This window comes from Haemorhous mexicanus, chromosome 2, assembly GCF_027477595.1.
Source record: "Haemorhous mexicanus isolate bHaeMex1 chromosome 2, bHaeMex1.pri, whole genome shotgun sequence".
NCBI lineage: Eukaryota > Metazoa > Chordata > Aves > Passeriformes > Fringillidae > Haemorhous > Haemorhous mexicanus.
The window spans coordinates 51,236,208-51,261,827 of NC_082342.1; the positions used below are offsets into that span (position 1 = coordinate 51,236,208).

At 40.0% G+C, this 25,620-nt stretch overlaps 1 protein-coding gene across 2 annotated transcripts in view; it reads right to left on the minus strand.

Annotated features, from left to right (window-relative positions):
* LNX2 (ligand of numb-protein X 2) overlaps nt 1–25,620 on the minus strand; it is a 59,546-nt gene that overhangs the window by 22,889 nt on the left and 11,037 nt on the right. Inside the window, exon 2 of one of the 2 annotated variants that reach the window (XM_059838797.1) lies at nt 3,438–3,962. In XM_059838797.1, coding sequence (XP_059694780.1) covers nt 3,438–3,838 — 401 coding nt within the window. In that variant the 5' untranslated portion in view covers nt 3,839–3,962. Of the gene's footprint in view, nt 1–3,437; nt 3,972–25,620 lie in introns of both variants that reach the window. The other variant, XM_059838796.1, reaches the window with a different exon arrangement.

Genomic DNA, 25,620 nt, shown 5'->3' on the forward strand with positions numbered 1-25,620 from the left:
AGCAAAGAAGCAACCCAAGTGCCTTTGCTATTGCTCATAAAACTTTGCCAACAAAGTGACCTTAAGCAGTAATTCTGGGGAGATTTACAGCTGCAATTCGAAGTAAAACCCAGTGTGGCTTTGGAAAGTTAAGTGTCTGGGTCTTAGTTTCTCTTTTGACAGGAAAAAAAAAAAAAAGAAAGGAAAAAAAAAAAAGAAAGTGGGGAAAATGAGGCACCAGGAGTTATCTTGGTTTCAGTATCAGAGAAGACTAAGGAAAAATAAGAGTGGTTTTGTTGCATACTACTCGCTCCCACCCAACAATGTGAAAAGCTTACAAGGAGTCAAGCAGCTTCAGAGCAGAGAACAACCAGAGAGAGATTGTTTACCTTTCCAGCAATGGCTAGAGTCCACATGGCAAGTAAAAATTATGAATCTGTTGCCTATCCACTTATTCAAAAGAGGGTTAAATCCCATAGATCCTCTTCACTTCTGGTGCTCCTAAGTGCCAGGCAGGGACAGTGCCTGCAGCTAATATGGGAGAGGGTGGGAAGAACAGGTGTCACCAGCACTGTCAAACACCAAAATAACTGGGATTGCCATGATTTTGAATGATGAAGCTCTGTATAATATTTACAACTTGTCTTCCCATGGATTTTATTACTCTAAATCCATATATTAAGCATGCTGAGCGACACCCAGTGAATAGCTCAATTGTTTCTTCAATTCCGAAAAAGTGCAATCCTATATAAAGGCCAAACTTAATTTGTCATAAAATTATCTGCAACGTTACCCAGTTGGAAAAATGTCTTCATCCAAATTGGTAACTTAAGCTACCATAGGGAAATACAGGAGGCGACAGCTAAAGCCCAAGTAAAAAGCAATAAATACAATACTCAACCCTCTCATTACAATACAATAGACTTCTTTGACTTCTGAACAACCCAGAAGAATTAACTCAATTAAAATCATACACAGAAACTTTTGTCAGATTTTCTTCTCATAAACATATCTTTGATATTTGGAAATCACAGAAACACAGCATTAACTAGGCTGGAAGAAACCTTTGAGACCATAGAATCTAATCCATGACAAAACATCACCATGTCAACTAGACCACGGCATAGAGTGCCACATCCAGTCTTTCCTTAAACAACTCCAGGGAATGAAACTGACACTTACTTTACCAAACACTAACTAATTTTCTATACCAAGTGACTGAAAAACAGTACATGACTCATATGGTTCTTCCCTTTAAATCATATTACATGCACTGTGTTTAACTTTAAAAACCAAGTTTGCAAGGGAATGTAATGAAACTCAAGAGTTTGAGAAATCAAGAATATTTTCTTTGTGCAATGAGGTATCATGGAGTGCAATTAGTGACTGTGAAGTAATCAGGTTTGTGTCTGATGCCTCTCATCTCCTTGTGGGAACATCTTACAGTAATGCTCCTTACACTCTAACGCACCTGGTGGATACAACAACATTTTCTTCCAGCTTTTATGCTCGAATGAAGCCAATAAAAAACCACTGGAAAACCCTAGTGTGAAGGTTTTTAGACAGTGAAAATTAACCAACCATACTGCTTTCTTCAGAAACACAAACCACCTCATGTAAAGAGGTGAGGCTTGTTGAGACTGGCTTATATTAATCAACGCCGACAATTACAACAATACTGAATTTTGTATTTTTTTTCCTAAATATAATGATCAGTAGTAGAAGTTTACTGGATTCACTAATTCATATAGAATTAAATTCAAACTATGCAGTTGCTGCCATCGTTTATGGCAGCAATGGTAATTTATAGGTGGTTCAGATGTTTGCAAATAAACTTAATTGAAAACTGTAAATCACCACATACTCAAAATGTGTATCAGCCAAGATAACCAAGACAACAGAAGGAATTGAAAATGAGCAGCCTTCTGCAACTGAAAGCTTTTTCCAGCCGACAAACAGGAAAAGCTTGTGACTCAGCTCACTTGGATTCCATGATAATCTTGTGCATGAAGTAAATGGATATTTCATGTATACTTAAAGAGTGCATACATAGTGTTCTATGTACAAATAAATTATGTGACCTGGCTCTAATATTATTCAAAACTATGTCAACCAAGGAAAAAGGACTGAAGAGGTGAGGGATATGACAGTGGGAAAACAGAAGGTGAATCAAATATTTAGCAGTAGTCTTGCTAGCATTTTGCCTTTTATTAAAATTGAATCAGTTAAATTTTGCCTTTTATTAAAACAGAATCATTAAATAGTTAGGCCTCCTCACCAGCCCCAAGTCATCATATAGATCAGAATCTACTTGCCATAAGTAAACAAGCAAGTGCTTAAACTAACATAGAAGCCATGTGGAAAATTTAAAAAAATAAAGAAGATAAAAACCTAGAGAGAAAGGCTCCTAATTAGCCAGTGTACCCTCCTGACATGGACACCATACTATCACAATCAAAAATAGCCAGGCAGCACCACGCTCACCACAGTCCACAAGGCTGTGGCATGTTCTGCATACCCAGGGTCCTCCCAACCTCTGAATCCCCAGAAGCCTTCAGGATTTGTGGAAAAAGGAAGAGGGCACACTGGAAATATGAATGTGAACAAACAGTTTCCAAGGCAGGTGGTCTCTGTCCTTTTCCCCTTCTTGGCAGAGCACTTGCCTGCAGGCACACCTGCACCACACACACGCTCCCAATCTCCTCTGCAACACCACTCTCCACCCAAAGGGACAAAGGGACAAAGACCAAGACTTGGAAACAAGTCCATGGAGTAGGTCCATGCACCTCTCAAATGAACCTGTCTGGGTGGTCACCAGTGTCCCTGGACTGGACTGAAGGCAGGCAGAGAAAACCTATCAGTCCTGAAAGATACCATGTCCATCTGCCTACCTCAAAGCAGAATCAATTCTGATGTAACAATTCCTGATGAAAGTTTGTTTAATGTGTTCATAAACACTTCTGAAAATGGGGAATGGACAACTACTACCTAACCAAGCTATGCCAGTGCCTGACCATTATAAAGCTTTTTCCCCTAAAATCTGAACTCGACCTTCTTTGTTCCTACTGCACCAGTGCTCTCCTCTCTGCAGACAGAGTTTGTACATCTCTAATTTTCCCACTCCCTTGGCCTTTTTCCCCCTACTGTAATCAACCACCACTGTATTTTATTTTTTTGATAAATAATTTTCTTCAGACCTCTAATGATCCACGTCATTCTCACTATGGCTATCACCAAGCAGTCTTCACTATTTTCTGGTGTGATGAACAAAAAAAGGGTAATTCAATGCATTGCCCGTGCACAGCTACAGACTGACCATTTCCTAGGGTCTTCTGCTGTGAATTTAAAAGCCACCACCAACTCTCTCCCCTTCTCCTGCCCACAATTTCTACTGCTACAAAAACTGGCCACAAACAAGTGTGTAGAGAAAATGCAACACAAGCACCTGCAGCGCTCACCTGTTTTTAAGATGTGCCGCCAGGTCACATCGCTGCATCACCTCCTGACACACAGAAGAGAAGGGGCACAAAACAAAGAGCTTGTCTAACAGTTTATGAACAAGGATGCTGGATTTTTTGCAGAGTTTAAAATGGAGTCTTTTTCGATCCAGTGGGCAGAAATCCTTCTCCTGCAGAAAGTTCCTTAGGCACTTGTAGCAGAAAGTGTGTCCACAGGGAGTGTCCAACGGCTGCAACAAGGGCTGAAGGCAAATGTGGCAGACCAAGTCATCATCCACTTCATTCTGGTAGTTGTAGAGATGGTTCTCCCTTGTCCAGTGCTGCTGGCCACACTCAAAGCACAGAGGGTTCAAAGAGGCATTCTGCTCCACTGCAGCCATGTCATCACCTGCAGTCCCCATTTTACAGCTAAGAAGGCTGACAGATCCTTCTCCTCTTCTTTCTCATAGGATGGGGATGCTCATGTAAAGCTCACAGTGAAGCAGCTTCTTCCAGGGTGACTTATATATGCTCTTCAGTCATTTTCTGCAACAACTAAAGAAATAGAAATGATTCATTTTGCAGGAAATATGGAAGTTGTCTTCAAAACATTTGACTTCTGGATTTACCAAAATACAACACCAAGATAGATCAGGGGAACATTCCTGTTTTCAGTAAGTTTGTCAAAGAAAAGAACAACAAAAAAATCTACAAATACAAATCCTTTCATAACACAACCATTTTATGGCTTCATAAGGGCTGGTGCAGCGCAGTGTCTTCACCTGCAAGATGACCATTTTGTCACAGCAAGGACACCACATAATGCAATGTCACACTAGAAGCATGCAATTAGCATTTGGCACAAAAATACCCTATTGTGGAATGATGGTTATATGATCAAATGATTGTGTTCTTTAATACGAGATAACAATTTTAATCTGGTCCTAAATTCTGTTTTTCGGATTTTGACTATACAGAATATTAGGTTATTAGTAATGTTCTAAATACACTGCACTGAAAATAACAGCAAACAGCTTAGCCCACTTCATTCCATTAGTAATATTGCAAATATTGCAAACCTTACTTCTAGGTTTCCTCTGTGGATTGCTGCACAGTATGAAGGACAGATTCTACCCAGTATGCCCCATCTGATTTAGTACAGAGGCCAGTAACAAAAATATGGAATAAACTAACCACATGGAACTACTGGTTTCAAACAACTTACTTGTTGTGCTTTTTACCTAACAAAGTTACAGCACACTCAGTGTGGCAAGAAAAGACTCTAGGTCTGTCACCATGGGATTTATTTTCTAAACTTTTTATGTTATTAAACTTTGTCCCTCTTAAAATAGCTGCTTGGGCAGGAAGTTGTCCAGCCGTAAGTCTGCAATTTCAAACACCAGATCCTTATCCCTCCCAACCTTATTTACTCTTCTCTCCCTTACAGAATCACACTGCTTGATGCATATAGCACGATGATTTAGAATATAAAACAGATTTTCTCACTGTCTTAAGGCATCTCCATATTTGTTAGTTTTGGTACATGTTCTTACTGGTGGGGGGATAAAAAATCAAATTAGAACAATGCTTACTTTGTACCTAAATTCTTTACTACAATTCAGCAAGCAACACTCATGACAGAGACTGTTTTCTAGCAGAGTAGTAGAAAAGACAGCGAGAAATGAAAACTAGTAGTCGTCTAGGTATCAGCCCATCATCATTATTTCTGACTGCTGAAATGTAGTTCTGAACATATATTCTGAAGTTCATGTGGAACACATACAATTCCTCATGTCTTACTTTTTACAAGATTCCCTATTTTGATTTTTGCCCCTTAACCTCACACAGCCAAGCACAAGACTTAGAGCACATTTTACAAGGATTATTACATCCTTTGACGTAAAAAGGATTAAATAGTAATTTGTAATCCAGGCTTCTATTCCGCCATGGAAATTGATGCTCATCATTGCCCTGTCTTGTAGTAGATAATGTGCACCTTCTGGAAAGGATTTCACAAAGGAAGAGCATAGCAGTTCTTTGTTGCTGGAGACTAAGAATGCAAAATGAGACCCCAAAAGAGATTAGTCAAAAAACAGTCTTAAACATATTATGTAAGAGATCAAAGATTGGAGAGCAGATAAGGAGAGCAGTGCACGGGGCCCTTGTGCTCAAACCACAGCTCTCTCACGCTGCATTCATGCTGCTGGATTAATGCAGAAGGGATGAGACCCATCTAATGGCTGGCCTTTATGTAATGCAAAATAAACCAGATAAATATTCTAGAAAAACACAGCACTGAATTGTGACTTTACCAAATTATTTTGTCAGTCAAGGCAGGGGAGGAATATACGACATGAGTTGTATTGTACTTGGGGGTACCTGCAACAGCAACAAGTCCTGCAGAGCAAAGTGACACACAGAACACACAGCAAAAACCGCTGTACGTGTGCTGCCCAAACTGTAGACCTGTTCCTACTACTGACTACAACCAGGACTCTTCCTCCTTCTCCAAGCAACCAAAAACCCAAGAAAGAACCGAGTCCTGATATGCAGAATCATAAAACATTCTGAATTGGAAGGGAGCCATCACTATCACCTGGTTCAACTCCTGGCCCTGCACAGGACACCCCAAGAGTCGCACCATGTGCCTGAGAGCATTCGTCCAAAGCCTTCTTGAACTCTGTAAGCCTTGGTGATGTGATCACTTCCCTGGGGATACCATTCTAGTGCTCAACCATCCTCTGGGTGAGAAACCTTTTCCTGATATCCAACCTAAACATCCCCTGCCTCCGCTTCATGCTGTCTCCTTGAGCCCTGTCACTGGCCATGAGGAGTGTGGATATTGGTACTTGCCCCTCCACTTCCCACCATAAGCATGTTGAAGACCATCAGTGAGGCTATGGAAAAACCCAACATCATTCTGTGCACTACTGTAATGAAGATCCAGTCAGGACTCCTGAGTGTGACCATCCCAGATTGACCTCCTTGAAGGCTGCTAGAATTTCTATCCCTTGAAGTCCATGTAACTCACACGGCAGTCTGTGACAGAGCATGAGTCAGTGTCATACAGTAAATATACGCATGAGATAGTTTGACATCTATAACTGGCTATGGTCAAAGAAATCTGCACCTCTCTTTTAGGAGGTTGTAATTAATCCTTTTTTGTGTTAAAAATTTTAACGAGTTCCTTTAAATTTTGAACAAAATGTAAAACCAGAGAAGAGCAACTAGGCATTCACTGCCATGTAAAAAATTATAATCACAAGCCTTCTCTTTTAGCAAAGGTATACCCAGAGACAGGCTCTATTCACTGTAATCACAGGAGCTTGACCTTGACACAGGCAGTCACTTTATTGCCACCACTGCAGGAGGTGAGCAGACACACCTGTTCCTACAGCTGACCCATCCCAGGGTCTGAATGCTGCTGGTGCAGGGACAAACCCTGGGCTGTGCTTTGCTGCAGAGGGCCAGAGACAGGCTGTTCCCGGTGGCAGCAGACATTGCCTCAGTGCTGCCCCTGCCCTGGTAACTTAAATCATCAATAAATGCCATATAAACTACGCCCACCACCTCTTCTGCAGCTAAAGTGACCACCCTTCCACCACCTCTCTGCCAGCAGAGCTGTGGAAGAAAGAGATAGTGCATTACAGAAAGAAGATTCAGAAGAAAAGAAAAATCTCACAGCCACCACAAAGAAAACCCTAAACCAACATAAATAAATAAATAATGACACCATCACCACCCAAAAAGAAAAAGAAATTAAAAAAATCAAGATTTCTTTACTTTCACACTGCTGCGCTGTACTTGGGGCAAGCCCATTCCATGACCAAGGAAACAATCACCACGATTTTTATTGATCATACACTGTGGCTGCCTACTTATTGATCTCAAGACATTTTACCATCTGTTCCCAGTGCAAAATGTCAGTTTATTTACAAAGTTCACAGATACAGAGTTTGTGGTCCGAGCAACAGCTGGGATGACAGGTCAGGTCTAAATTTCCCTGATGTAAAGTATTATATGCCTGGAATCCACGATACCACAGCACTGCCATTTATAATACCCTACTTCAACCCTCTTTCTGCATCCCTTATATTATTTTCTCTGTCTCCTATCACAGCAGATCACCAGCTCCACAGGATGATAACAGCCCAGGAAAGCTGCAAACAGCAAAAATAACCAGAATTATAAAAAATATGAAGTGGGTAAAAGAGCCAGCCAGGCCTGTTATTCAAGTCATATAATTCCCTAGAAAATAATTTTCCCAGGACTTCGTTAAAACAGTCAAATAGCGAAGGTGGTGCCCTGCTTTCAGTTTTTAAATTACAATCCATTTGGGAACTGGGCAAGACTGGACACCCAACTGCAAATTTTATGTGCAAATTTTTATTTTAGTTTTTTAAGTGGAGTGCACACAAGAGTGATTTTAGACTAAAAAAGACAGCCTTATCCTTAGGTCTCCTCTAGTTCTGATTTATTGATGCAATGAACATTCTCTGGAGAAGCTCAAAACATTTTTACAAAAGCATTAGATGTCAGGCTTTAAACCTACATCAGATTTCATAATATTTATTCCTTCTGTCTGAATGGGTGCTATTAAAAAAAAAAAAAGAAAACCACAAGCAAACTGGAACTGTAGCAGTAAGTTTTAACTATAGTTGTCTTTACATAAGCCACAAATAGTTAACACTAGTTCCAGTTTGAAGTTAATGGAAACATGTATTTTGCAATTAATGCTCTCAGAGATTTAAGCAATCTATTTCTAAATTATCCTATTAAAATCCTAGAGATTTACAGCCCATTAACTGACTGTTCAAAATTTTACAAAAAATCCAACTATACCCCAGAAATAAACTATGCAAAATATCCATCTTAACAACTAATCTCTTTTAAAATTACCTTTAATATACCCCAATTTTTTATTTTGTTTACAACTGTCTATGCAATTTTCTCAAGCAAAAGCTAATGTCAAAAGAACATCCTGAGATGAATCACACCCCTGTTCCTTTGGTGGACTCCATTGTCTCTGTATCCCAAAATGGCTGGGATGCAAATCTCAGTTCTGCACCTAAGAACTCTATAGCCAGGGAGATGCATTTGCACTGAGATCTATCTGACCACTGAATCAATGATTAATTTCTTCTGTGAAGTTTAAACCAGTTGCAAGTGAAAAACTGTCCACCTGTATTTTCCCTTTGAATAAAGGCCACGGGGTATTGGTTGCTTCTTCTCTTCATCCCAGAGGAGATGAGATCCCAAATTTTTGCTGCCAGCTGGCATCACAGGAACACCTTAGTAAAACCCTTCATTATTCCTCTCCAGTGTGGCAAGGGAGCATATGGAAAAAATTGTAACAGCTATGGAGAAGATTTCATGGTACCCTAGATTCAGGCAGTCCTGTCCTAGCCTGGCAGATTTGACCTTGAGGGGTAATAAATAACACACACTAATCAATAACTCTGAACAACAGCACACAGTCGTCACCCTGGATTTCAGGAAAGGTTGGCTTAATTTTAAAATGTCACAGGATTTCCACAATCTGTTCTCCAAGGACAATAGTCCCTGATTGCCTAAGCTAGCTAGGAAGTGTCTCATAATTCTCAAATTCCCCTGCTTTATTCAAATGCCACGGCTGTGAACAGGATCTCTGAGCAGTCAGGAGTGTTTGACATAAGCCCCAGGAAAGAAAAACTAGACAGTGGTTAAACCCAATGCTTAAAACCACATCATAACATTAATTAAACATTAGTTCTTAGTTCCCAGTCCACTATTGTTCACAGAATTACAGCACCAGGCTGATGACTTGTAACTGTTCTCAAAGCAGACCCTAGCTTAAGTGGAAGAATAAAAGACAGACAAAATTAATAAAAAACATAATGAGAATAAATAGCTAGCAAACATTACCATAGAGGAAAAGTGTTACTTCTCATCTCCCAATAAGCATGACCTAGCTCATTAGATACAATCTCTGCTTTAATATTAAAGCCATATAGCAAACAAGTGAAGCAGTAGTAGCAACATGTATTGACTTTATAATATCCATGTAAATTATATTGATTTCCAAAGGCTGCACTGCCTTGAAACACCAAACCCCGATTCAATCCCTGTCCAAGTTTATGAGGCAATAATCCTGCTAGACTCCTCCTCTTTTGAAAATGCAAACAAATTAAAGTTTTGACAAAACATGGTACCTGGCAGCTCCAAGTCAAAAATCTACAAGAGATGGACAGGGCACAGCAATTAGCCTGGGACACTTTCTGCTATCGCTCCAGCCCCACATGCAAATTACCCAACACACCTACTTTTTGTGCTGATGAGCAACCTCTTCCATGTTTTTAAGTTGTTCTGCAGAATGACTGGAATTTTTATATTCAAACTAAATAATATTGAGCCTGAATGGTGACTTTGTTCCACTGAACCACAACCAGGCAACGTTGGGCTTGCAGTAAAACCATCTCTCCAGAGATTATTTTTTGCCTCTGTGCTAGTCTTTTTGTTCCATCAAAGGAACGCCCTCACAGACAAGGAGTCAGCCTTACACCAGGTGTTGATGTGGCACAATCACTGCAAAGGCAACAGGTCACAGGTGACAACTGTCCTTCCCTGCCCCAGGGGTGAAGGTTTTTATATGCAATTCTTCAAAAAATAAAAGTGCACATGCACTCCCTTGCCGGGCAGTTTCACAGTCCAGCATTTTTCAAGGACGCAACATGAAACCTTGCTTAAATCTGACAAATAAGGACGTTTGGGAAAATTAACAGGACCGTAAGTTGTGTTTTGTATTTGTGGAGTGCTGCGTTTCCGTGGCAACTGGGGGCTACGGGCTTTAATTACCATCACAACGTTAAGGGTCCCTCTGCACAGGGGCTGAGACGCTGCCAGGCAGGGGAACGACAGGAGCACTGCCCGCCCTCCCCTCTCTGCCCCACAGCCGCCTGCAGAGGTCCAGGGGATCTGAGCTACCGCCACCCCAGAGAGCAAAGGGATGTCTGGAATGGGGAAACCGAGGGGCAGCACAAGACTGACCATCCTTAGGAGAGATGATAGATGATGCATACCTCCCAAAACCACAACCCCAAAGCCAGGGATGCTCGACATCAGGGGATGACAGGAGGAAAGAGGGACTCGGTGCCTAGAGATAAAACAAGTGGGCAGAAGGGTTTGCTTGAACAGGCAAAAATCCTGCTGCAGCCATCTTCTATGGCACAAATGGAACGGCTTCTATTTTGGGACCAGGAGATTAAAATAGCTTTACTTTAGTCAAACTGGTCTCAAATGAGACAGGAAAGATAAGGACTGTGACTGTACAGAGATTCCTATAATGAAATACCCATTCTTTATAGCAAATACAGAGCTATAGCAAATAAATCATCTCGGCATAGAAGAAAAGGAGACAAGTATGAATCGCTAACAAAGATACAGCTACACGTCTACAGACTAAATTTTGCATATTTTTACTGAACAAGAGTAACGCTGAAAAAAGAGGAAATGTGACACACAAGCCAAGCTAGATTAGAGCCACCCAGGTTTGGATGGCCAGTCCTTGCCTGCAGGGAGCCCAAACCCCATGAAAGAACTTGAACTTGCACTGTCTCTTCAGCAGGCACTGCTACTTACCCTCTAAAAGCATTAATTAAGTATTTGCCTTTCCCTGCCATCACGTTTCATAAGACAGGTAAGAGCTCCCTTTACAATTTACAAGATTTGTAGGTACACTAAATTTTCTGTTAAGAGGAAAGTGAAGTGCCTGTTTTTGGGGGCTAACCCTGCTTTGTGTCAGAAATCACCCCATGCTAGGAACAACACAGGACAAGCACCTGGGGAGTTCAAGATGCTCCCAGGACTCTCAACAATAGAGCAGGTTTGCAACTTTTAGGCCTAAGTGTATTAAAAATACCTAGAAGAAACCTACAAGTACCTAAACTTGTTTCTGGATTTTTGCAACAGTGAAAAAGTAAACAGAAAGAAACATAATTAAATAGAAGTGAAAAACCACAGACTTACCTGCCAGGAGACCTGAAGACAAATTTCCTTCCTTGCACAAAAAGAATAAGGAAAGCAGTATTTAATTACTGCTGCTGTAACAGGTGGGCTTTTATATCGAGTGGAAGTGAAAAAAGTACCCCAACAGTCAAAAAGACAAGGAGACAATTAGTGAGGCTTTCTTCTTGCTGATGGAGCAGAGGAGAAGAGCAAGAAAGAGTAAAACATTTGCTTATCCGCCATGGATATTTTCTGCCGCGCAATCTGTCCACCAGCCCTTGCCATATGTGCCACCCTTTCTGCTGGGAGAGATGAAGGCAGCAGAAAGCTGTCCATCAAGATGCTAAACCTTCTGGAAAGCCCTCCCCTATGCACTTTGCCCTGAAGCAGGGACTTTCGTGGATGAACAGAATACACTTAACTAGATTAAACGTAGCCCATTCCTGGATATGTACAGAGAAAATTTTATTTGATTAATTCAAATTTTAAGGAGCAGCAGAGATTCAAAGAAAATAAAGGAATCGAAGAGCTGTGTTCCCTTTTCCCGCACTTCTTTATAACCAGCCCGCACCCCTATGGGTGTGCATGGAGGAAATTCAGGGAGACAGCACTGGGATTAATCATGAGATGGCTTTGATGACAGAGAGAAGCTGGGGGTGGAGGGGTAGAAAGGATAAAAGAACTTTCTGAATAGTTAAATTGTAGGACTTAACTATTTTCAGAGAGAAAAACCATCCCATCTCTTCCTTCAGGCATATGCCACCTTGCGTAACTTGTTACAGCTGGTTTCCCCCATCAATCACAACTTGAGTGATGGGGAAAGCTATTTTCAAAGGTAAACTATGCTGTTACTAAGCAGTTTTTTAGCTTAGACATAGGGTGAAAAAGTGAAGTTACCTCCTAAGCTAACAAAACCCTCCAATCTCTTCGAAAACAAGCATTTCTAAGATCTGTGCAAGACACAGTCAAGAGGACGTGGTTTAGAGACACCTCAGATAAATGATAAGCTACACACTGTCCTCTTCCTGCAGGAAAGGAGGCAGAGTCCTCTGCAGGAGTGAGTGCCTGTGGCCTCACTGGCAAACGTGGTTTTTCCTTGCCTGTGGCAAGGAACCCATGACAACCCATGGCCAGAGAAAGAAACTTCAAAGTACAGCAGAAAGAGCACAGAGAATGGTCTAGACTTGGTCTGGAGCTTGCAGCTTCAATTTTCAGCCTCAACCTGCAAAACCCCAGCAGCTAAGGAACATCACTTGGTGAGCTAAGGCAACCCCTTAAACCGGTCTGCCCTGCCTAAAGACTGCTTTTTTTCTCCCTAATGAAATAAAACAAGTATCACCACTCAGAACTCTCAAAGAAAAGAGGAAAATAAGAGCCTTATTGAGCCACAGTCAAGAGTATTTAACTCAGGTTACCTACATGCAGACCTAATTACAACTCGCCCATGAGCAGGGGTATTGCCTGCAGAGTGACCGACTCACCACCACAACTGCCCCACTTGGTTTGCAGCCCAGCACAACCAGGGATCAGGAAAAGCTGGACTGACTCTGGCCACCCCTCAGCAAGCAGGTGACTCATTCACTGCCATGGCTGAGCAGTCTCTACACATGCCTGGGAATTATGTTAGGATGCCATGCACTAGCCGACACTTGAAGTAACTCCACAATAAAGATAAGTTCTTTGATTCTCAACACTTAATAGGGAGAGGCATAGCCATCATCCTAAAGTCTGCTGAAGGCATTTCACTTTGTTGTTGTACACCACTTGATTTCCAGTTAATTTCCATGAGAAACTTTCCTTCTGATATGTGTCAAAAGATTCTTTTCAGAGCCAGCTGCCTGACTCAGCTTTGGGAACACAAAAAAGGCAGAATATTACTTGTGCAAAATACCCTCATATTATTTTGTAGGATGCTTTTCAGAAATTAAAACCTTTACACTGAGACCTTCCAATTAGGCTACCTGTCATACTGAAACAGATGTACTCTGTACAGATACTGAAAATAAATGGCTCCACACATCAGCAAAATTTACATAATAAGAACATGTTAGATCTAGAAAATGTAGTCTTAATATATACAAATATTATCTTAAATAAAGCCCATTTAAATACTTTGTATGTAAACAGGTCTTTACATACACAGTAGACTAGTGCTTGATCTGAGGCCTCCAGACAGGATTGAGAAAAGGAAGTGGACATTGAGTTGACTATGTAAAATCCAGTCTGGTTATACGTATTTGACAGACACAAATAATACGGAAGCAAAAACTGCATTTGTTTTCAGTCCTGCTGTAGGAATCATATATTCTCCACTTCAGCCCTTGTAATTACACAGCCACCAAGAAAGAGTAGAAAGAACAGTTATTGAATGAAAAAACACAGACATTTTTTCTAAAAACAATTCTCTATCCCCTAACCATGTTTGCCAGCTTTTTATTTCACATTCCCTGTTAGCTTGGCTGATTGCAAGGTATATATATACACACACACACATGTTAAAAAATAGAATTTCACTAGCTATTACATAGGGAAGCTTCTATGGTGCAGCTCTTTACCTGCCTGAGGTGCAAAGACTGGCTGCTTTAGCATGTTCTCTGACTCCTGTTAGTGTCCTCAGAAATAAACTACCTCTGTGGTAACACTATTGAAAAACAGTTCTTTAAGATTCAAGTGAGAAACGTTAGCCAAGCTGCGCAGTAGTGCACACACACAGCAGGCCCTGCCATGTATTCTCACACGAGTGACAGGGGCTAAATGTTAAGCAGCCATCTCCTAATTCCCCTCTGCAGAACAAATAATGTGGAAGAGGGAAAGCTGAACTGCTGTTACAGCATTTCTGTCCACTTTCCTCTGTAGTCTTGTTCTCTTTAAGAAAAGGTAATATTCCTAAAGAAAGGCAAAAAATTAAAATCATTACCTTCTGAGTAGCAAAAATTCAAACTAAAGGAAAAAAATTACACTAAAAACAGGTAAGTGGCAGCATCTATGTAAAACATCAAACTGACAGCCATATGCAGAAATTATACAGAAGAGATACATTAATAGAACTATAAATCAAGAAATAAACTAGAATAAAATTGCTCAATAAAAGAGAGTTAAGTCCTCACAGAGGCTACAAGCAAACAGGGGGAAAGCTCAGAAGTTTGCTAGGGTGGGGAGGCATCAGGACTCCAAATGCTACACTCATCTGGCAAACAAACCCCAAGTTGTTAAAAAAACCACAGGCATGAAATTATGAAAGAAAAATGCATTTCACTTAACATTTAAAATAGTTAACAATGAATTTGTAAAATATAGACAAGCCATTTACTCACATCAGCAAGGAATTCCAATTCACCACGTTTTGGGAAGACAGTGGTAAAGGAGCGGTGTGCTGAAGAGCCCTTCCAGCTCAGATTCCTAACTTCAGGCACCACTTTTCTGTATCCACAGTCAAAATGGTTGCAGCAACAGAGGCTGACAAAAACATGCTACATGGGGAAGAAGCCAACCTTCTCCTCCTCCTCCCTGTCCAATCTCTTCTCAGCAGGCTGAAATTTTGCATCTGTGGGGGATGATACAATTTTTGCTTCCTCATTTATTCTATGTATTCAACCCTTAAGAGCTAGCTTTTAAAATACCAGTCTTGCTTTGAAGGATATTACTTCATTAGCAGTGCTTTTGGAAAAAGGTCTTTAAAAGGCAGACGACTCACCCTCTGGAGTATCCATCTTCTTTGCACTCCCTAACCACAATTCTCATTTTCCCAAACCAAGCACTTCTCAACAAGTTAGGCTAGGTTCACAGACATAAAAAATTCAAACCACCTTTTATTTCCATACTTTTTTTTAACTCCCAACTCATACTAAACACTTTCACAGCCAAATACTAACATGAAACATTTTTTAAAACTTTATAACTTTTTCTTTTTCATTGCTACATTGTCCAAAAGCTGGAAACCACAAACCACCCCAGACAACACTCCTGCTCCATTGGGAGCTGTGCAACCAATCCCAAAGTATTACGGTGTCTCCAAGATAAGGATGCATATTCCCATGAGACGTATTTATTTTCCTCAAAAAGGGAGCAGTGCTGTGCACAAAGACTGTGGGATGCCAGAAATACAACACAAGCACCAGAGGAGCTGTAGATTCCTGCCTACCCTTTGTACAGAAGTGGCAGCAGTAGCTGTTGCGTTCATAAGGCCAGGATATCTTCACACAACAGACCTAGCATGCAATGGATTACTTGGAAATAGCAGACTTCTAAGCTTTTTTGCTCCCATCAGCAGCAACAAGGATTCAATGAGTTACTCAGAAGTTCATCTGCAAACTTCCTGGTTGTAAAATCCAGAGCTTTTAAGAAGTAACTCAAACTTACCATCAAGTTCAGAGTAGTGCAGTGACTCAGAGGAACGGGGTCTAGCGTATAGCAAACAATAGTTTTCTCTATAGTTACCAGTTTCCACCTAGACACAGACATTTGGGTCAGAAACCCAACTTTTCACATATCAGTGAAGAACTGCTTAACACTGCAGTAAAAGAACAGCCTTGATTTCCACTGATTTTCAGAGTGAAAAAGCTAGTAATTCCAATTTAATGAACCAAGAGGAAGGTAAATGCAGTAATTAAAAGCCTTTATCCTGTCCTTTCTGTGTGCAATCTGAAAACCAGAAGTCCAGGCAAGAACATGATGAGAGTTTCATTCAAAGGAGACAACTTGCTTTAAGAGCAGGAGACTCAACTACAAGCAACACTGCCTTTTAATATAATTCATATGGGATAAGAACACAGAAACAATAGCTAATAACCCAGGCAACATGACACTGTAAAATAAAAGATATAGGGATGACAGAGTTGTGAAAAGGCTATGCTAGCTGAAGAATTTTAAGATGAAAAGACAAAACTGCTCATGGAACCAAGAAGTTACACTGGAAAGCTACTACAATAATATACCATATTTTGGCTGAAGGGAGTAATTTGCATACATTTCCCTTTGTAAACTTCAGGAGTAGAAATGTATAAACTCAGATTTAGTGCTTGTCCACACAGACCAGTTTAACTGAATATTAAGTTTCAATAAAGTTAAATTCTGAACCGATACTTTGCTGTTAAAGCATGTTCTGCTGCTTTAGCTTCAGCCAAACCTTATTACTAGATGGAATCTAAAACAGAAAGGGTTTACAAAGACTCCTTTTGTTTCCACTGAGTACTTGAAAATAAATCACTGCAGCTTTCCCATATATAATAACAGGTGTGGTTTTTTTCTAGATGATAGATTTGGAGAACAGCACATCTGCTAAGGCTCTGGCTGGCTGGTGACCCTGTTTTCCACTGGCCTCCTGACTCCTTTCAAACTTTCAAATGCAGCCAAGGGGGTGCTTTGGCTTAGAGATTCCTAGTTAGTGGAAAACTGGGGGTCAAAGTGTGCAATGAAGTTGCTATAAAACTACCCCAAATAATTAGGTTAAACATTGATACACAGCATGCCTGGGGTAAGAAAAATCACCAACAAAATGACCGAACCTCTCCAACAATTTCCAGCCTTCAATTAAGAAAAAACAATGCTTGACAGCCAGAGCTGACACCCTACTTGCTCCCCCATTTTTCTCTTCCCTTCCTGCCCCTCCTCAAACCCTGGAAAAACAGCAACATGGGAATTATTCTTTCAGACAAACATTTCCACTTGGAAACATTAAGAGAAGTTTTTTCAAAATTCACATGTATCAACAAATCCTGAAGGCAAACAGATTTAGTGAAAATAGAAGGAGCAAATGCCTGAATGATCTTTAGTTTCTCATCCTGTTTTTCAGAAGCATGTAATCCCTTCCTAATTTTTGAAAAGTCTTAATCAAAGGGCTTGTGTTATTTAAAGTTTGCATGCTCTGCATGGTGCCTAGCAAAATGAGCAATTTTTTTTTGCAAGGTGGTTAATAAAGGCTACCTCGAAGTTCACAGGGTTTCTAGTATGCCCAATGGAAAACCTTATGGATAACTGTACAACTATTACTACATAGGTATCCTAGGAGACCAAAAGAGCTTTCACATTTAAGAGCTTATTTCCCAGCCACCCTCTTGATACACATCTCATGCAATTATAAATAATACAAATAGCCATGAGAAAGGAGGACGTTGGTTTAATTTCAGGCAGAAGGTACACAGACCTCAGCTTGTATCTGCATAAACGTTTCATTTTATTTCGCTTCTCCTCACATTCTAACTACAAAGATACTCTGTATCTTTGTAATATCTCAGGTAATGCATGAAATGTGTTTTTAAAATTGAATTTCACAACTGTGTATAGCTAAATTTTTTTAATCTTTAAAAATTCACACACAAACATACCAGAAAGAGTCTTTGTATTTAGTCAAGTGAAATCTAGATTCCTGACCACAACATTTTGCAAAGCACCAGCCTGTTAAAAAAACCCAGCATACCAGAGAACCACGTAATTTAGGGAAAAGCCTAAGAAAAAGAAATTTAAAAAAAATAAAAAGCACAAACCAGCTAATTTAAAAAAGACAGGCTTTCCACTTCATGTATGAACAGCCTATGCATTTGAAACAAGCTGAATCAAAAGCATCCCCCTCATTTCTTGTCATTCTCATCACAGGGTCTAACCTGCAGTAAGGACTCGGTGCCCAGCCTCTGAAGAGGAGCATCCTTAAAATGTCGAGCAGAGCCCTGGAAACACCCCGGTACGATTCCTTGGCAGCCGGAACCCGGGATCTGTTACAAAACCTGCAACACAGAGCATGACAGCCCCTTCCTTTCCTCACCTTTTCAGTCTACATTTCTTAGCCTTCCATCCCACTGGAGGCAACACAGAATACCTGCCCAACAGGAAAAGGAGAATATACTGTTGAACTCTTGGAGGAGGGGATATCACATGGTAACAGGGAACTCCAAGGAAAAAAGGCTGTCGGCATGCTGGTACACACAAATTAATTCACCAATGGATAACTGAAACAGGACCAGTTCCTCCTAAAGCCACTAAGCAGCTCTAAGGGTTTGATTTCCTTAAAGCAGTAAATTAATCACCTAACCTCACACAAATATGAGTGAAGCCCTAACAGCTGTGGCTCAGCAAATACTAACCTGAGCAGGAACCAGTGTAGAAAATCTGCAGGCACTCTCTTACACCGTGTCCTTTTCAAAACCTAAACTCAACATTAAAATTAACTTCAGGCTAAAATGTTGCCAGCCATTTCTCATAAATGCACAATGAAACCTTGCTACCTAGTTTTGGAAGCACACCCCACAGAACGCAGGGATGACCTGCACAGGAATCCTAACAGTAACTCCATGTGTACAGTGGCTTTACAACACAGATGGGACATTTCGAGCCCCTGTCGTGCTATATGCGATAAATATTATGTAAAGCAACACAATGTTTGCAAGAAAAACAACAAAGTGGATTATGTAACATTCTTTTTCTTTCTTCCACATCTCTATTTCAGAAAATTCTTGCTTTTTTAAAGAAAAAAATTAAAGTGGAACATTGAAACTGTTCTCAAATTATAAATTTAAATTTATACTTTCTATAAATTTATACTTTCTATAAAAGTCTAAATTTCTGTATAGTTTTATAATTCAGTATCTCAATACTAGAGGTGTATTCAACGCAGAAAGTCTGTTTTATATCCCAAAATTGCTTTACATTTGTTGATTAAAAAAGGAGGGGAACTATTATTATGGTTTTCTTTCAAATTAACTAAGTTTCTGGCTTTTTGAATACTATAAAATCATGCTTATTTGCAGACTCACAAACTACAACTATCTTCCACAGCAGCTTTTATAAAGTCTAGTAGCTCCACTTGCAAATTGAATACTTTAATATTATTTTTCCCTTATACTGGACATTACACAAATTACATACAGGAGAGTCGACGACCAGCTAAATGTGATAACCACCATATCCCTCAAGACTGTCCTCTTCTTTCACTTAGTTCCATGAAGTGAATGAAAAAAACCACCCAAATCTAGAAACACCATGATAAATGAGCAGTAGAAGAGGGTTCTCCAGCAGCCAAGGGTTCAGTCTGAGGTCTCAGTGGATAGCTCAGAAGACTTCAGGGTGGCCTTTATAATATCCTCCACTTGAGAAAATAAGATCCAAAGTAAATCATCCCTATGAAAAAGCAACAAATCTGTTTTTCCAGCTTCTTCTTGGCTTGGTATGGCTTTAAACAAACAGGCTTGGATAAACAGCATAATGAAGAGGACTGATGTCATTCTGCTTCACGGAAGAGCTGCATGGCCTAGATGAGAAGATATCATCCCTGGTGAGATGATCAGACCAGCTAAATAAATTGCCCAGTCAGAAGCGAGGCCCATTCTGCTCCTTCCCATGAGATAAAACCTGTGATGGTATTTCAAAGACATAGCACTAAGAAAACTTTTGACCTCTGCTAGAGACATTTCCAACAGCATTAAAATAACAATATCAATGATAGTTATGCTAGGCTAGCAGCATTTTCTTTGGGTTTTTACACCTACTTGTAATGCCCCATTTCAGCTGAAGAAACAACACAAACCAATCCCAGCTACTGTATTCCTCTGTGAGCACACCAGTACTACACCTACACAGGCTTCCTTCAGCACATGTGTCATTAATTGAAGTCATAGCTGGAAATGGCATTTGCTAAGACAACATGATTTTTACCACGAGGATCTCAGCTGTATGGAACAGCATGGTGAAACACCACACAGCAAAGGAAGGGGGTGTAAGCACAGCCCTCACCCTGCCACACAAAAGCTGCTGCCACTAGCCTCCCTCTGAACCCACAAGCATCAGTGCTGCTCCTTCTATGGAGGAAAGTAGGAAGACAGCCAAAATCTGCCTGCTCAGCCAACATGCTGAACAAGAATTCTGGGTGTGAGCCCCAGAACTGCTTTCAGAAGCCATGTCTTCAAAAGACCTGAGTGGCTGAATGAAGCCTGTTCTCCTGAGTGTTGAACCTGTTCTCTCCAACAACGTGGAGTTTAACACACAGACTCTGCAGCTTCAGTAGCACTTTGCAACACAAAATTTAACATTTTAAGATTTCATTTAAACTAAGGCACGCCACATGATTGCAAAGAGCAGCTGAATAATGAGATTTACAGGAAAGAAAGAAAAACCTACCACGAAACCCCATATTATACCAACCCAAAAAAAAAAAAAAAAGCATTCACAAAGGAAGAGGTAAACAACTTTTACTCTCATTAAAAAGTTGAGAAATGTGCACACCACCACTAAAATATAATTAATACGCAGCCTTCAGGAGAGTCCAAAGGAGCAATTTAATTAACCACCCACTGATTTCATAAATGACAAGAACACACAAAGGTAATGGCACCTTATAATTGAAAATGTCCTGTTTATTTAGCTGAGCAATTGTGCTGGTCTATGTTGTGCATAAATATGAGGAAACACATTTTCAACTCATGACATTTTAACTTTGTAAGGTGTAACAGAACAACATACTGCCCACAATACAGTCACTGTATACTTCACTTATTTAATGCCTTTACCCAATAACCTCTAAGTCACTGACAATCATAAAGGTTTTAACCTTTATGAACTTTTCTGATGGGCTTTTTCTATGCCCTCTTCAGAAATGTGGAAGAGCTGAGAGGAAAAAAAAAAGAATTTTACTGGTATGCCACTTCAAACAAACTATTGCATCATTCAGGGACTTAGTATCTGTAGTTCTCCCATTTTTGTACAAAAAGACCCTCTGTGAGCCCCACGAAATATTTCTGCTGATGATGTTCTAAACTCATTTTCTCATTTTCTTTCTTTTCTTTCACATGAAGAAAGTTTCCTTTCAGCTACTATATCCTTTGTAAAGGAAAAAGAGAAGCAGCTCTTACCAAGGTAGGAAAAGAACATAGCAAAACATGTGAAAGGCTCTTCCCTGGTTTTTTCATTGAACTTTTCACGGATAAAGCTGGAATTAATATTCCTTTTCACATTCACAAATCTCAAAATGCCTTTGTGCTGCTACATTAAAACCATCAAAGTCTATTTGACTGAACATGAAACAGAGCAACATCTGAATTTATGAGCTGCTCATCTCCCTATCTAATGGAAACACTTAGAAGCGCTCAAAAGAGATGTGGAGAAACTGGAGAAGGCCTAGAGAGGGGAAAAGATGATCAAAGGAGTGAAAAGTCTGCCATATGAGGAAAGGCTGAGAGAACTGGGTTTGTTCAGCCTTGAGGAAAAGCTTAGGGGAGACTTTATGAACATGTTCCAGTATTTAGAGGGTGGCTACAAAGAAGCTGGAGACTCCTATTCTACAAGGAGACACATGGAAAATATGAGGGCTTATGGGTACAAGTTATCTCTGTGGATATTGTGATTGGACATAAAAGGAATGTTTTCCACGATGAGAACAATCAGCCACTGGAATAATGTCCCGAGGGAAATGGTGGATTCCCAAATGCTGGACATTTTCAAGATGCATCTGGAGAGGGTGCTGCACCATCTTGTCTAGCCTGTGCTTTTGTTGAGAAAGGCTGGACCAGATGATCCTTGAGGTCCCTTTCACCCTGGTATTTTCTGATTTTATGACTTATACTTGCTTTGGGGCATGCATAATTTAAAATAACAGACTGAAAAGATTCTTCAGGTATAAAAGTCTCCATGGCAAAGCTGACTTGCCAGATTTTTAAAAGGCTTTCCCTAAAGGATTCAACAACATTCCACACAATGATCCTCAGCAGTCCAACACCACCCCAGCAGCAGAGTGGACAAGGATGGATGTCTTGCACATCAGTCTCAGATCTCTCATCCCACCTGTCCACTTTATCAGCCACCATGCAATGACATCAATGACTTTACATAACACTGTCTCCCTGCACACCTAATACAGAAAAAGCACTCCTCAACAGAAATTGCACCATTAAATGTTGATCCCAACAGCATCACTGCACAATGGAACTACCTGAAGCGATTAGTTCACGTGTACACATTAGATACACACTTCTGCAATTCTGGATCCAAGAGTGAAATCTTGACCTAGTGGTATTAGCCGGTCATGTTGACTGCTCCTGAATTTCCCATCATTAGGTATTTATGATATTTACTCAGTCTGTAGCAAACCGTCACCAGCCGTATCTAACTGGATTAGCTGCCCATCAGTGATGCCACCAGATATATAAACATCTTTTTTAAATGATGAAAGCTTCCATTACATTTATGCACTATGGTTTACTTACCAACGAGATGAGGAAAGAAGAGTTCTTGAATAAATACCATAAAGCATCCTCTAATATTTTTTTCTAAACTTTTTTCTTTTCAAAGTCCTTCCAGCTTTCACATGTTAACTGAAAGCATTCATATCAAAACTGGTAGGCCCCAGGTACTGCCTGTGCCCCACACTCCAGCAACAGCACTTTTGGGTTCCTTGTTACTATTCCTTTTGGCTCTCAAAGGACTTTTGGGCACATCTCTACAGGATTGAGCACAACAGTGTTTTCCAATGGTTAATCATGGTAACTGCAGCGTGTTTCCAGGATGCATTTGCCCTGTGAAAATGGTTTAGATTTTCTGCTTCTAAATGTTACAGAAAATATACTGCTTAAATTTAGTACATCATTCAACTGCCTGCAGCTTCCAAAACAATCTGGACTGCTCAAACTGAGTTGCTTCTAATGTTTACTACTGAAATGAACTTGATCAGAAATAATTACCTTCTTCCATCCCACCAGCATATTTTGAAAGAAAAATCAAGCTCCACAAGTCTCTGAAAGAACTCCATTTACCTATCATATTTCTCCCTAACAACTGCACTCAAAATTTCTCCAGTGGTCTTACCTGCAGTAAGAGCCCACCCATAGTACACAGATTCCATGTGCTAAGTTAACAAGGTAAGAAGCATTAGGAAAGAGACTGACCACATGTAGAAAAAACCTTTATCAGACAACACTTGTTACAAGTGTTGTGCTCCACTGGGGAAAGCTCTCAAAGATAAGCAGTGTTTTGTTAACTCACCAAAAGTCACCTGGCATGCAAGACAGATGAAAAGTAACAGGGAGTCCTCACTAACACAAAAGAGCTCTTAATTTTTCACAAAATATCAGAACTTCCCATTGCAGCAAGCAGAAATACCAGATCTTGACGGCTACCTTCCTCAAAACCTTCCTGTAGGAATTCTTGTACTGCCTGTTTCTTTTTAAGTGGGTTAAATGCTGCCAATTTCCCCCCTACTGTTAGGAAGATTATATTTTCCTTTATAACAGCATTCTCCCAAGTTCTCTCCTACACAAGTTTGAAGAGAGAGCCAAGGTTGTTGGCACCTTGTTTATGAAACTGGCCCTCACTATCTCCCCAGTCAGTTCAGAAGGACAGACAGTAGCTGTCCGTCCTCCCTCCTGGGGTGATCCCTTAGCCTACTTCTACGGGATATGGGACGGATGCAAGGAAATAAGTTATTAAGTGATCAAAATACACACAGAAAAATAATTAATTTTAAGTATTACATGAGAGATATAAGTAGTCTATTAATTGCATCTTCTAGATTAATTTCTAATTCCATCAGGTCATGGCACAGTGAAGTAATTTAAATCAAGGGATTTAACAGCATTTTGAATTAGTTTAATAATGCTAAACCATACTGTATATATTCAAGTATTTACTCACAAGAGCTGCTTTTTTTTTTTTTTACCATTCTGTAGCATTAGTGTAAAAATCAAATGGATTTCATTACCATTCCAGGTAGAGACCTTATTTAAATTTTACAAGAATAATGAAAATAAACAATATCATTTCCCATTTAAACACAACTTAAACCTTTAAACTTATAAGAGCTCAATTAAACAAATCATATTGCTTATTATTACAAAATTAATTTTCTTGGTGCAGTAATATTGCTTTTTTCCCATCTGTCCCCTCTGCCACCAAAGGCTTGTTCCATTTCTACCACTGAACAGCCCTTCCACTTGCTGGTATTCCACCTCCGCACATAATTCTGAAAGCAGATGAGTCTTGTCTTGAGCTTGGATCATTGCCCCCAAAAATCTCGTCCTTGCAAGATTTCTTTTGCATTCTCAAAATAAGAATAAATAGAAAATAAAGTATCGTCCAGCATGTTTTTTCAGTTTCTCTGCACACCAGCAGTTTGACTACCTCAACATCAACAGGCCTGCTCAGCACAGGGCTGGCTCTCGCACAACCCACGCAGATTCCTCGACCCAGCAGCTCAGACAGCACTTGCTATGTTTTAGCAAGTACCTGCTGCTGACTGCTTCCACTTGCACAGGCTCTCCCATGGCTTCTGGCTGTACAAGCAACCCTCAGGGTGCCTTTCACTAGCTCTATCTCATTTCACATTTCAAGAGAACAGAAAAACACAGGGCTCAGCTCAGGTAACTTGTAGCTCACAAATCCAGATCTTATGCCATCTCCCTACACCTCTACTGGCATCACAAACGAAGGGTTATTTTTAAAATGTCTTATTTTTTAAAGGGTTTTTTTTAAAATGTCTTATGTACATTACCTGGTTTTAGTGAAATAGAAAACAGAAAATTCTACTCAAAGAAAAATACCCAGACTATCTGCTGTAAAAGTGTCTGGGCAAACAACTTGAAAATTCCTTAAGGACATCAAATATCCTTAAACTCAATTTTCAGAATTGACAGAAATCCACTCTACTGCTACATTTCCTAAGTAGTTTCTTACCAAAGAATTACATTAAGAGTTGGGGGGGAAAAATCAGTTATTTCCATGCCAAGGCCTGTATTCCCTTTTTATAAACTCAAGGATTTCTAAATACACATAAATATCTTAAATAAATAAATAAATAAAACACAGGAAAATTTTTCTTCCAGACTCACTTTGCAGTGTAACAAGAACAGTACTTTTCCTTTACTGCATTATTATGTTTTGGTACTAACCCAAAAGTTCACACCATTTTCATTTCTTTATTGCCAATAGCCATCTAGGAAATGCTGCCATCAATAGTAAATCTACATGAAGTCACACTCCTCTGGTGCATTTTGTGAATAGCAATCAGTTCATAACACAATCCTGTTCAGTTTAAATTCAGTTTATTCTTCAATTACTCTGCTAGCCCAACTCTAATTTATTATATTTTCTGCTACATTTGATTTTGAATATTATGACATCCTGGCTCATGCCATTAGAGAGGAAACATAAAATGGTGAGGATGTCTAGGGACGGCTGAGAGTAAGATGGCAACAGCCTGGAAAATTAACAATACCGCTGTCTGTGCTCAGCTAGACTGCTCCCGCAT